This window comes from Coprinopsis cinerea (genome assembly GCF_000182895.1).
Source record: "Coprinopsis cinerea okayama7#130 chromosome 3 map unlocalized cont3.3, whole genome shotgun sequence".
Taxonomy (NCBI): Eukaryota; Fungi; Basidiomycota; class Agaricomycetes; order Agaricales; family Psathyrellaceae; genus Coprinopsis; species Coprinopsis cinerea.
Window position 1 is genome coordinate 2427386 of NW_003307542.1, and position 10081 is coordinate 2437466.

The 10081-nt window shown below is 52.0% G+C and overlaps 6 protein-coding genes across 6 annotated transcripts; 2 read left to right on the top strand and 4 right to left on the bottom strand.

Annotated features, from left to right (window-relative positions):
- Window positions 1-1123: 1123 nt before the first annotated feature.
- On the top strand, window positions 1124-1923 carry CC1G_06883 (hypothetical protein; the record flags this gene model as incomplete). Its single annotated transcript, XM_001830565.2, has 3 exons — window positions 1124-1168; window positions 1213-1461; window positions 1522-1923. 3 exons carry the CDS (start codon window positions 1124-1126, stop codon window positions 1921-1923), a joined length of 696 nt encoding a protein of 231 aa, XP_001830617.2.
- Window positions 1924-4275: 2352 nt separating this feature from the next.
- Window positions 4276-5124, top strand: CC1G_06884 (hypothetical protein; the record flags this gene model as incomplete). Its single annotated transcript, XM_001830566.2, has 4 exons — window positions 4276-4467; window positions 4521-4681; window positions 4753-4873; window positions 4936-5124. 4 exons carry the CDS (start codon window positions 4276-4278, stop codon window positions 5041-5043), a joined length of 582 nt encoding a protein of 193 aa, XP_001830618.2. The 3' UTR covers window positions 5044-5124.
- A 43-nt stretch (window positions 5125-5167) lies between these two features.
- On the bottom strand, window positions 5168-5923 carry CC1G_06885 (hypothetical protein; the record flags this gene model as incomplete). Its single annotated transcript, XM_001830567.1, has 4 exons — window positions 5168-5260; window positions 5323-5443; window positions 5510-5670; window positions 5744-5923. 4 exons carry the CDS (start codon window positions 5921-5923, stop codon window positions 5168-5170), a joined length of 555 nt encoding a protein of 184 aa, XP_001830619.1.
- A 535-nt stretch (window positions 5924-6458) lies between these two features.
- CC1G_06886 (hypothetical protein) lies at window positions 6459-8502 on the bottom strand (the record flags this gene model as incomplete). Its single annotated transcript, XM_001830568.2, has 4 exons — window positions 6459-7801; window positions 7855-7927; window positions 7977-8364; window positions 8414-8502. 4 exons carry the CDS (start codon window positions 8500-8502, stop codon window positions 6459-6461), a joined length of 1893 nt encoding a protein of 630 aa, XP_001830620.2.
- Window positions 8503-8610: 108 nt separating this feature from the next.
- CC1G_06887 (hypothetical protein) lies at window positions 8611-8950 on the bottom strand (the record flags this gene model as incomplete). The annotated part of the gene is made up of 2 exons (XM_001830569.2): window positions 8611-8686; window positions 8829-8950. The coding sequence occupies 2 exons, from the start codon at window positions 8948-8950 to the stop codon at window positions 8611-8613; spliced, it is 198 nt and encodes a 65-aa protein (XP_001830621.2).
- A 352-nt stretch (window positions 8951-9302) lies between these two features.
- Window positions 9303-9883, bottom strand: CC1G_06888 (hypothetical protein). The gene is made up of 3 exons (XM_001830570.2): window positions 9720-9883; window positions 9592-9668; window positions 9303-9534 (listed from the first exon to the last, which is right to left on the bottom strand). Exons 1-3 carry the CDS (start codon window positions 9766-9768, stop codon window positions 9394-9396), a joined length of 267 nt encoding a protein of 88 aa, XP_001830622.2. The 5' UTR covers window positions 9769-9883; the 3' UTR covers window positions 9303-9393.
- Window positions 9884-10081: the final 198 nt, after the last annotated feature.

Genomic DNA, 10081 nt, shown 5'->3' on the forward strand with positions numbered 1-10081 from the left:
TCACCCTTCGAGCATACCAAATCTTTGAACTGGGCGACATGGTGGCAATTGAGAAAGCTCTCGGGATCAAGGGCCACAATGCAATCCATCCGTGCCGCCGGTGTACGCTAAAAGGCGTACGGAACGTGGAGGGAGGAGAGAAGGTGTACTATATCCCCCTTCAGCTTCCCCATGGACACGAGCCCTCTGGCGGCGAACGCGACCCTGCCAACCTCCCTTTACGTATCCATGAAGACTTTCAGGAGGCCCTGGATGCAATGGCTCAGGCCAAAACAAAGAAAGAACGCGAAGCCATCTCAAAGAACACGGGTATTCGCCAGGCCCCAGCATTTGGTCGAGTCGGATCCATTGATTACGCGCGGTCAGTGCCCCATGACTGGATGCATCTACTCCTGGAGAATATTGTACCCAATCTGGTCATGCTGTGGATGGGACGCTACAAGGGTTTGGATTCTGGCACTGAAGACTATCATATTGATGATGTGGTGTGGGCAGAGATTGGCAAGGAGACAGTTGAGGCGACTCGACATATTCCAGCAAACTTTGTGCGGGTGCTCAAGGACATTGCCAAGGACCGTTCAGGCTTTACTGCCGAGTCGTGGTGTTTCTGGTTCATCTACCTTGCACCCATCCTCCTTCGTGGCCGCTTCAAGCGCAAGAAGTATTATAAACACATGCTCAGTCTCGTCGAGATCATGAAAACATCTCTCAAGTACTCTCTTACCTCAGAGGAGCTTGATGATCTCGAAGTAAAAATCATCGACTGGGTTCAAAAGTACGAACGGTAGGTGGATTGCCTATGATCGTAACAAAGAAGGTTCGCTCATATTTCATGTTACTAGCTACTACTACCAGTATGACTCCGATCGCCTCAAGACTTGTACTCTGACTATTCACGCCCTCCTCCACTTGGTGGAGGACATTCGGACTTGCGGACCAGTCACAACAACCTGGACATTTTTCATGGAACGTTTTTGCGGGTCGCTTAAACAAGCACTACGTTCAAAACGATATCCTTGGGCAAATCTAGACAAGTGGAACCTCCATCTCTGCTGGATAAAACAACTTAGGTATCGCTACGACTTGACCGATGAACTTGGGTTTCCAAAACGAAGGATCTACGATGGAGAGGGTCTTCTGTCTAGGAATGAAAGGAAATATGAGGGCTGTGAGTTACTCATGCAGCCCTTCGTTGTTTGGGAACTCATTCAGATTCAAGATCCAGATCACATCATGTTAACACCTTATCGAGAACATTACCGGCCGACCGATGAGTACATTGCTCAAATTGCCTACTACTGGCGCCTCGTCCTGCTGAGTAAACCCAAGATCTCTGCGATAAAGAAGGAACTACCTGCAGAAATGCCAGCCTGGGGGAAGATACGAATCGAAGGAGGGCGCACAACTATCCGTACTTCGACTGTCTCTGAACTCAGCCACAATTTCCGCCTCTCTTCATATGTACGCGTACGTACCCTCATTTGGTCGATGTGCATTATCGGAGACTGACCTTCCAGCCAGTATGCTAGCGAATATGTGAATGAAGCAGGAAACCCAGTAGACGTCATCTCATACGGAGAGTTGAACGTTGTTCTTGTCTGCTCTCTTCCAGACATCGCCCTTTTCGAAGGATACGCAGGAAAGACCTATCTCTTGGCCATCGTCACTCCATGCAAGACACGAGGAAAAGATGCAAGGAAAGAACTCACCTCATACAAAGCCATGCACGCTCCAGTCGCTATCGACATGCGGAACATCCAGGCAGTGACTGGGAGAGCTCAGCGCAGCCAACAGTGGTGGATTCTCGACAGATTTGATGCTGCTATCCCAACCTTCGACGAGTTAAACGAGAAAAACGCGCCAGACAATGCATCAGATGGGGAGGGTGAAGCGGAGCAAGAAGAAATGGACTGGTCGGATTGACTCACAATCTACTTACTACATGATACGGCAGCTCTTAATAGTAACGTGGAATGCTGAACATGAAAACATATTGTACAAATCCTGATCTGCAACTTAATTACGTGCAAAGGAAACCCCATACGAGCGTTTCAAGCGGGCACGAACGAGGCCGAGGTGGTTACTGGAAATCAAGTCAGGTAAGAAGAAATGATTGCGAAGGAGACGTAAACTCACCCCTGCATGCCAGCCGTGTGGAGGTAGCCCAACAGACAACATACAGAGACCAGGGCGGCGCTGACCACGCAAACTATCGCCCGCAGGCACCCCGGTTACACAACACCGCCACTCATAGCCAAACACCAAACGTTCATGGAAATGGGAATTTGCAGGTGACTAACTTCGTATCCGCGGGTAAGGTCGTTCGACCTCGCCGGTGCGCTGTTCCACGATGTTCGAGGCTGGGCGTCGTTATTCCGAGCCGTTGGGCGTGCATTGTGCGATTGGAGAGAGATGGTCGGGCAGGAGGGGCAGGTGGTGAGCATGCTGGTGCGGGAATCCGAGTTCGGCTTTGCCTGCCCCACTGCTCTCTCGACTCGTGATGACTAGCCGGGGCCGAGTCAACAGGGCATCGAGGACGCAGTGGGGGGGGTGCAAAGGCCGAAGCACGAGATATCCGCGGGTAAGGTCGTTCGACCTCGCCGGTGCGCTGTTCCAGTTCCACGATGTTCAAGGTTGGGCGTCGTGCGTGCATTGTCGTGTTTGGGCGATTGGAGAGAGATGGACGGGCAGGATGGCAGGTGGTGAGCATGTTGGTCTGCCCCACTGTTCTCTCGACTCGTGATGACTAGCCGGGGCCGAGTCAACAGGGCATCGAGGACGCAGTGGGGGGGGGTGCAAAGGCCGAAGCACGAGATATCCGCGGGTAAGGTCGTTCGACCTCGCCGGTGCGCTGTTCCAGTTCCACGATGTTCAAGGTTGGGCGTCGTGCGTGCATTGTCGTGTTTGGGCGATTGGAGAGAGATGGACGGGCAGGATGGCAGGTGGTGAGCATGTTGGTCTGCCCCACTGTTCTCTCGACTCGTGATGACTAGCCGGGGCCGAGTCAACAGGGCATCGAGGACGCAGTGGGGGGGGGGTGCAAAGGCCGAAGCACGAGATGGTGGTTTTGGGGAAGAACCGTGACGTTGCGCCGACGGTTTATGTGCTGTGTGTGTGTTGGTGTGGGCGCTTAGCCGCTCGGCTTGATCTCCGATGTCGGAGATCAAGCCATAGAGGGTGTCGTCGTTCTGCGGTTAGAGCGACGGCGTCCTCGATATCCCCTACATCCGAGAGCAGAACTGCCGAACTGACATTCGACTTGGGAGTCATCCAAAGACTCTTGAGTTGCACGGCCAGTCTGTATCAGCGAACGCCAGCTTGATAGGAATAAACACGAAGAACAACACACCTAAACTTGAATCTCGAGTGAATTGTAATCAGTTGGAATGGGGTGGAAAAAGCAGGCTAGCGAAAGGCCAGGGATAATCTGGTAAGGCCTTGGCAGGAACGAAGTGAAAACCCAGATTTTCATGGGAAAACAGGAGGCCCGGCCGAAACCTCCGCTGGCGTTCACGTCCAATGAAATGACGTCAGTCAAAGCCGCAAAGCAGGTCTTTGCGGCTTTGACTGACGTCGTTCCCAACTGAGGGACTCGATGTCCCCTGATTTTGCAACTGGGTGTCGGCTCCAGCCTCCGTTGACGCTGGTCGCGTGTGAGTGAGCTAGAAATGCCCGCAAGGGTGTTCTTACTCACAAGAGGTCCTGGAGACTGAGCCGCAATTGCTATATAATTGCAACTGAACGATGGCATGACAGGCCTGGAAATTGACGGACGATGGAGAAAGGGAGGGTGACTAGGAATTAGATGGAGTAGGAGGACGCCGACCTTGAATGTGAAGCACCTACCTTCGTTGGCGGGGGCGTTCCTGCGACCTTCGAAATTTGACCGTGTGAAATGATGGAGCGGGCCTTGAATTTCGTGTCGGCATCGGGCCGATTCCTTGATCTTGATGGAAGCGGCTTCCCACAGTGGTTGCGCTTAGCAAAATGGTGCAGAACGGGGGGCCTCTATAGTCTTTGAGAGGCGGATCTCCTGTTATTGACTAGTAATACATACTAACTGGCAAGCCTGAATGTCCCGTCCTAGGCGATAACCTGACGCCAGAATTCCATATAGTACGTCAATCGACCTAAAGAATCAATACTGCCATCCGAATGAACGCAAACCTTACTTGACAAAGGCCACACTTCCAATCCCAATGTCATATTTAGCTGGTCATATAATACTAGAAGGAGGATGCGTGGGGCAATCAGTGCGCCAGCCCTAACCCAGACATGCTATTCCTCCTCACCCCCTTTCTCAACTTCCTATCACCTCCTCCTGCGTCGCCAGTGGCTGACACTGCATTCTTACCAAGGCAGCTGAGTCGTATGCCCAAGGAACATTCAGAGAGATTCGAGGCAGCTGCAGGCTCTCACAAACCCCTTGCATCTCATCGCCAGCGTGGAGAGGAATGGGTCACAGAGGTACCGTTGTGAACCATCCCGCCATACTCATTGCTCTAATTCCCGGTCACGAGATGTATGCATCCCTGGATAGCAGAGACCCAACCTACCTCGACACCTACATCGGAGAAAACGCTTCCTTCATCTACAACACATCGCCTCCCATAATCGGGAAAGACGCCTTGCAGCGGCTCATAAACTGGGAATGCAGCGCTACCAAAAGTTTTGTGCACAAGTAGGCTCCCGCTGTCCTCACAGTCCTCGGGACGGGTCGGACTGAAGTGCTGATTGCCATCTACTCTGAAGCATCCGCCGAACCGTGGTAGTCCCAGACCTAACGATCGCGGAAGCCGAGCTCGTGTACGTATTTCTCGATGGAACAGAAATTAAACTGAACATGGTGACTGTCTTTGAGAAAGCTCCAGAGGTGCGTTTGCCGGCTCGTCCACGATGCGTTGGGACCTTGCATTGACCAGACCCGTATGCCAGGACAAACGGGTCAATGGCGAAGTCAGAATCTACGGCGATTTCACTGCAGCCGGAAAGAAGTTAGTGGAAAACGGCGGACCTCGCCCCAATCTCGCAACCAGTCTCTAGGTTGGAACCATCCCCATTACCTTACCATCCCGATGTTTCTTGTACCTAGCTTACGCACGATCACCACCATGTCATGGAAAACACAACCATTAAAACCACAAGTACACGAGGAGCACCAAGCAGCTTAACTACCAGGGGGAGGTCCAGCAACCTCGATGAACTTCGCGAACACCTCGACGAAATCACCAAACACCCTAATCGCAGCAGGGAACTGGTCCTGCATCCGAGAGTGTCATCATCAGCACACAGCCCCATCGACTTGTAAGTTGAAGAACTAACCTCGGGAGTCTTCTCATACAGAGTAATAGCCTTCCTCGTCAACGCAGCCCCATCAGTGAAGGTATAAGTAACCTCTGTCTGGACAGAGGTGAGATCCTCAAGGACGATAATCCTCTGGAGCCTAAAGAACGGTTGCCGATGCCTATCAGTTCAAGGCGACGCAGGCCAAACAGAGAAGGCAGCTTACACATGAGAGACGCTGCTAGTCGCATTCCACTGCCACTCAATCGATTCTCTAATCGACTCCTTCCCAGAACTGGGAGGAGATTCCCCGAAGAAAATCTGTGTGTCCTCTCCAATGAAGTTGTCCACATAGCTTGGGTCCTTGTCATCCGAAGCTCGGTAATTCTAGGTTAAGGAATAGCCAGTCAGTCAATTACCTCGTGTAAATAGACAGCAGGAGTGCAACCCCAAAACACACCTCGATGGCCCAGTCTTCTCCTGCTTTAACACGCGATGGGGAGAGACATTTGGGACGGCCGCGGCGCGCCTCGTCGGGAGTACGTCGCAAGAGCCCAAAAGCATCTGTGTTCTCCGACTTGGGAGCAGCAAAGACGATGTTCAAAAGCGAAGCAAGGAGGAGATGAATGAAGAATCGCATCTTCGCTCGTTGAGATTGAGATGGTCTCCCGAGCAACCTGTCTCTCAGTTTAAATACCCAAACCTCTCCGATGCGGTGTCCATCTATACAGGAGGAGTCTGACAAGCGCCAGGCACAATTACTCTGGGTTCGCTCGGGTGTACGTGAAGTCCATATCGGATGGATTTGTTTCTGGCGGGGTAAAAGTGATTAGCATCGACAGGCGCCAAACCGAAAACAAACCACGACGGAGAGATTCTGTTGTCTAGCGAGCTCTGAACGCACTTGCGGTGGAGTGTCGACGACGTGAACCGTGTCTGAACAGTAAAGCATGACGCCTTGCGCTGACGTGAAAGGTCAGGAGGCTTTGAAAGCAGCATTTCAGTGGTGTACGAAGTATGTATTAATTGCACTACTGTGAGGGGATGAGCTCGGGGTGATATGGAGGCCGACGACGAATGAATATACTCACATATTACAACAATGATGTTTGGTAAACCATGCAAGAAAAAATGTCCAAGAGTGTTGAAATAAATTAGAGCAGAAAAGATGGTGATCATGCGTATCTCGTCGAATCTTGTAATCTCCATCTGCGCAATGGTCCCCACCACCATATCGAATTCGGCCTTGCTGTCGAGGTGTTTCGCGGGGAGGTTGCTGAAGAAGGCGTCGTCGTCGCTTCGGTCGTCACTTCAGTTCTTGAGGGTACATCCGGAATCGTTATTCGTAGCGAATTCCGCCTGTCCCGAAGGGAGCGTAACGGCGTGCTCGAGTCGGTTTGCCTGAGCTGATCTCCCGATTCAGCACCGTCAGGGGAAACGCGAGTGTCCGTCGAAGTGGACCGCGCCCTCCTTCCCCTCCCTCCGCTCTGACTTGCACTATCAGCCCTACCCAACTCGGCAAGCTCAACGTCTTCTTCATTATGCTGCCTACCGCGCGAAACGGACATTGAACGGCTCCTACTTCGGCTCGATTTGTCTCTTCCCCTAGAATCTGGCGAGGGATGAGCAGGAGCAATGATCCATCCAAAGCTCCCCAACCCCCATCCAGACCCTGCACGTGGAGCCCTCTGTGTTCCATTCCGTTCGAGTTCCCGGATTCGTTCGACTCGTTCAGCAGCCTGACGTCGTGCGGCGGCAACATGTTCGCGGCGAAGCGAGGCGTACCACTGATGTATGAAACGCGGGAGACCTCTTGGAAGGGTGGTGTATGAGACGGCGGAGGTGGCGGAGAGTGTCGACGTCACTGAGGGCGTGAGTGAGGGTGTTGGAGATGGGGGTCCCGACATTTCGTCGTCGCCTCCTGTCCGGGAAGACCGTCGTCCAGACGTTCTCGATCGAGTGTTGGAGTTCATATCGTCGGAGATGCGCGAATTAGTGCCTGTTGCATGGCCATGACTGAGTGCACCCGTTACATCATTCCAAACCCTCCTTGCTTTATCCTTCTTTTGCCGTTTCTTCTCGCGAGCCCTCCTCCTTCTTGATTCGCGCTGGGCTTCACGTTCCAGTCTGTCCTCTAAATCCTCCGCAGAGGCAAGACCTGCACCACTCCCCGCGCCAACCCACCACCACCATCCCAGGAAACTCTGCCAAAGTATCACAGCCCACATCAAGCCAGGCAACCAGACAAATTCATCTTCTTTGTGAACATAGAGGAAATTAAGCGCGGTGCTGACGATGGCGAGGGTAAGTGCAGCAGCGCCAAACGCTGCGGTTCCTCCGTCGGTTCTCCACGCCTGTTTTCGATTCACGAGAAGGCCCCAAATGAACAAGGCGACGGTGAATAATAACGACAAAGTGGCGTTGCAGACATTGCGAACTGCGGAGGCGATGATATTGACGTTGACGTTGGTGCTTATTGGGACGAGTTGCATTACGGCGGCGACAATGGCGAGTGGGCCTGGTAATGAAGAGTGAGTATGATCGACACACTCAGCAGACGTGTTTTCGCACCCAGCAGCATGAAAATGAGTCTTCCTTCCAGCCGAGAAGGGTATAGAAGAGTCAAGAATTGAATATGGGTGATCTAGTGGCGTATGAGTTTATTGACCAGATTGCTGGAAAGAAGCACTCACCTGGATAAGACCAGACGTTGAGGCATTCATTACAAGCCATGTCGCTCGTTCAGCCATACTCCATTTCTTCACGTCGGGTTCTGTTTCAAGCGGTGGGGGGACATTGACGGCAATATAGTCCAGCATGTACGGCCAGCGTTCGCTCTGAGCCATGGTCGCGGACAAGACGACATGAATGGTGGCGATGAGAGAAATTAAGAGAGTGGTGACGCCAGATAGTTGGAGGACATAGTTGACTGGTGCGAGTGGCCAATGGTACTGGGCCGTGAACATTAAATGGATGAAGAGGACCGCGGTGAGGGTGAGGACGACGCCGGTGAGGAGGATTTGAACTGGGAGTGAGCGAGCAAAGTCTGGACGAAACCTGAGGTAGGGGTCATCGAAGTATCTGGGAGTAGTCGGTATGGAAGTGGTTGACATTTTGTAAGCGAACGTACTCTATTCTGGAGCCGGTTTCGTTGGCGCGACCGACGCTGGCCATGCCAATGCCAATCCACAAGACTGCAGCCCATCGCAAGTCCCCCATCGATGATATCTGGGCGTTGCCAAGAGTCACTCCACCCGACTTGGGCTGTCGCCGCCAAGCAACCGCAAACACAATTTCGATTATCGTCAACTAAATACTACACTCTGCTCAGTACATCTCAAGCGACATTCCGTCATTAATCTCATAGTCTGCGAGTGTGATATGGTCTTTGTATATCGTATACCTGTTTCAGAACAAGGATGAGCCAGTCTGAGTCAGCATTGCGAAAGGGAGAATAGCTGGAAGAAACGGAGCGAAAGCAATCGGATTAAGAGAAAGTAAAGCGCATCTCATGAAAGGGCAAGAAGATTTGTGCTCGGACATACCATTTCTTTAGTTGGATCTTGCTGGGATCGGTACCAGTCTGAGCGGCAATGAGCTTCTTCAAGTCTCCTACTGTGTCATCTGGGCTGCATTTAACGCGAACTGTTGGATTTCGGAAGATCATAGGAGTGGCGCAACGAGAGTCGGCGAATAGAGAAAGAACAGGGCAATCCTGATCGTCAGCAACATGGACTCCAGATATTGAACTGCAATTAACCTTTTCGCCCGAGACGGTCGTTAGCAATCACCTGCAACACAGATATCATGATCAGAGTTCTGTTCTCGCGTCCTATAGCAGAGGTGTACCTACCTCAATCAAAGCCATTCTTGAACTAGGGAAAGAGCAGTTGCAAGATGAAGGTTCTGGCAAAGCAGTCAGTGGGCACCAATTAAGCAGGACGCCCGGGTCTTGTTGATCGATTACGTAATATTGCTTTTTCTGGACTCAGACCCCTATCCAAACGGGCGTCATCCAGAACATTGACAGGAAGGCCAGGAATGCTATTGATACAGTGGTACTATGCTACAAAGAGGGGGCATAAGGGGTCTGAGGAGTCTTAGTGTGGATTAAATCATGGTCATAAGCAAGGCGGCGGACACAACAGCGGCGACAGACGCAGGGGCATTGCTTCGCGCAGCCGACCGGGCGTCAAAGCCAACCACAGGACCACTATTAACAGAGCCGTAAAACGTCGAGTTGGGATTGCTCTATAAGATCAGATGATTAGTTGACGTTGGACCTCTGATAATGTGAATCGAACGAACCACTTCTCGAGCGAGAATTTCAGGAGCAGCGTGGACAGCTCCAACGTCACCAATGGCAAGTGCATTAACAGAGGAGACTAGAGGGTGTTGAGAGATGGAGGGCATTGGTTGTGACGTGAGCGACCCACCAAGGATAACGAGAATAGCGAGAGCCTGCGAGATGTGCTTGGGCATCATTCCAGATGATTGTCGGGGGAGAATAGAGAAAGGTATTAGGCGGTTGAGAAGGGTAGAGTAGAGTAGCCTGGGGAGCGGTCGGGTGTTCGAGTTCGAGCTTATATGGCTTCCAGAGCAACTGTGGGCTTCAACTTAGCACAGTCTTGTAGGCACTTGGGCGCTTTATAAACCACCACGAGGTAAACCTTAATCTATGTCAAGTATAAGGCCGCCACAGAAGAACAAGAGTGGATGTGAAGTCATTGTCTGGAGCCTCGAGGCGTTTCCAAGTAGCGTCCAGCGCGAACCGATTTACTCGCCAGTAGCAACGAGT

Bases quoted from the DNA above. Each gene is read 5' to 3' on its own strand.
- CC1G_06888 (XM_001830570.2), bottom strand. From the start codon at position 9,768: ATGATGCCCAAGCACATCTCGCAGGCTCTCGCTATTCTCGTTATCCTT. The intron at 9,669-9,719 runs GTGGGTCGCTCA...AACACCCTCTAG, and splicing joins CGCTATTCTCGTTATCCTTG to TCTCCTCTGTTAATGCACTT. The intron at 9,535-9,591 runs GTTCGTTCGATT...CTGATCTTATAG, and splicing joins AAATTCTCGCTCGAGAAGTG to AGCAATCCCAACTCGACGTT.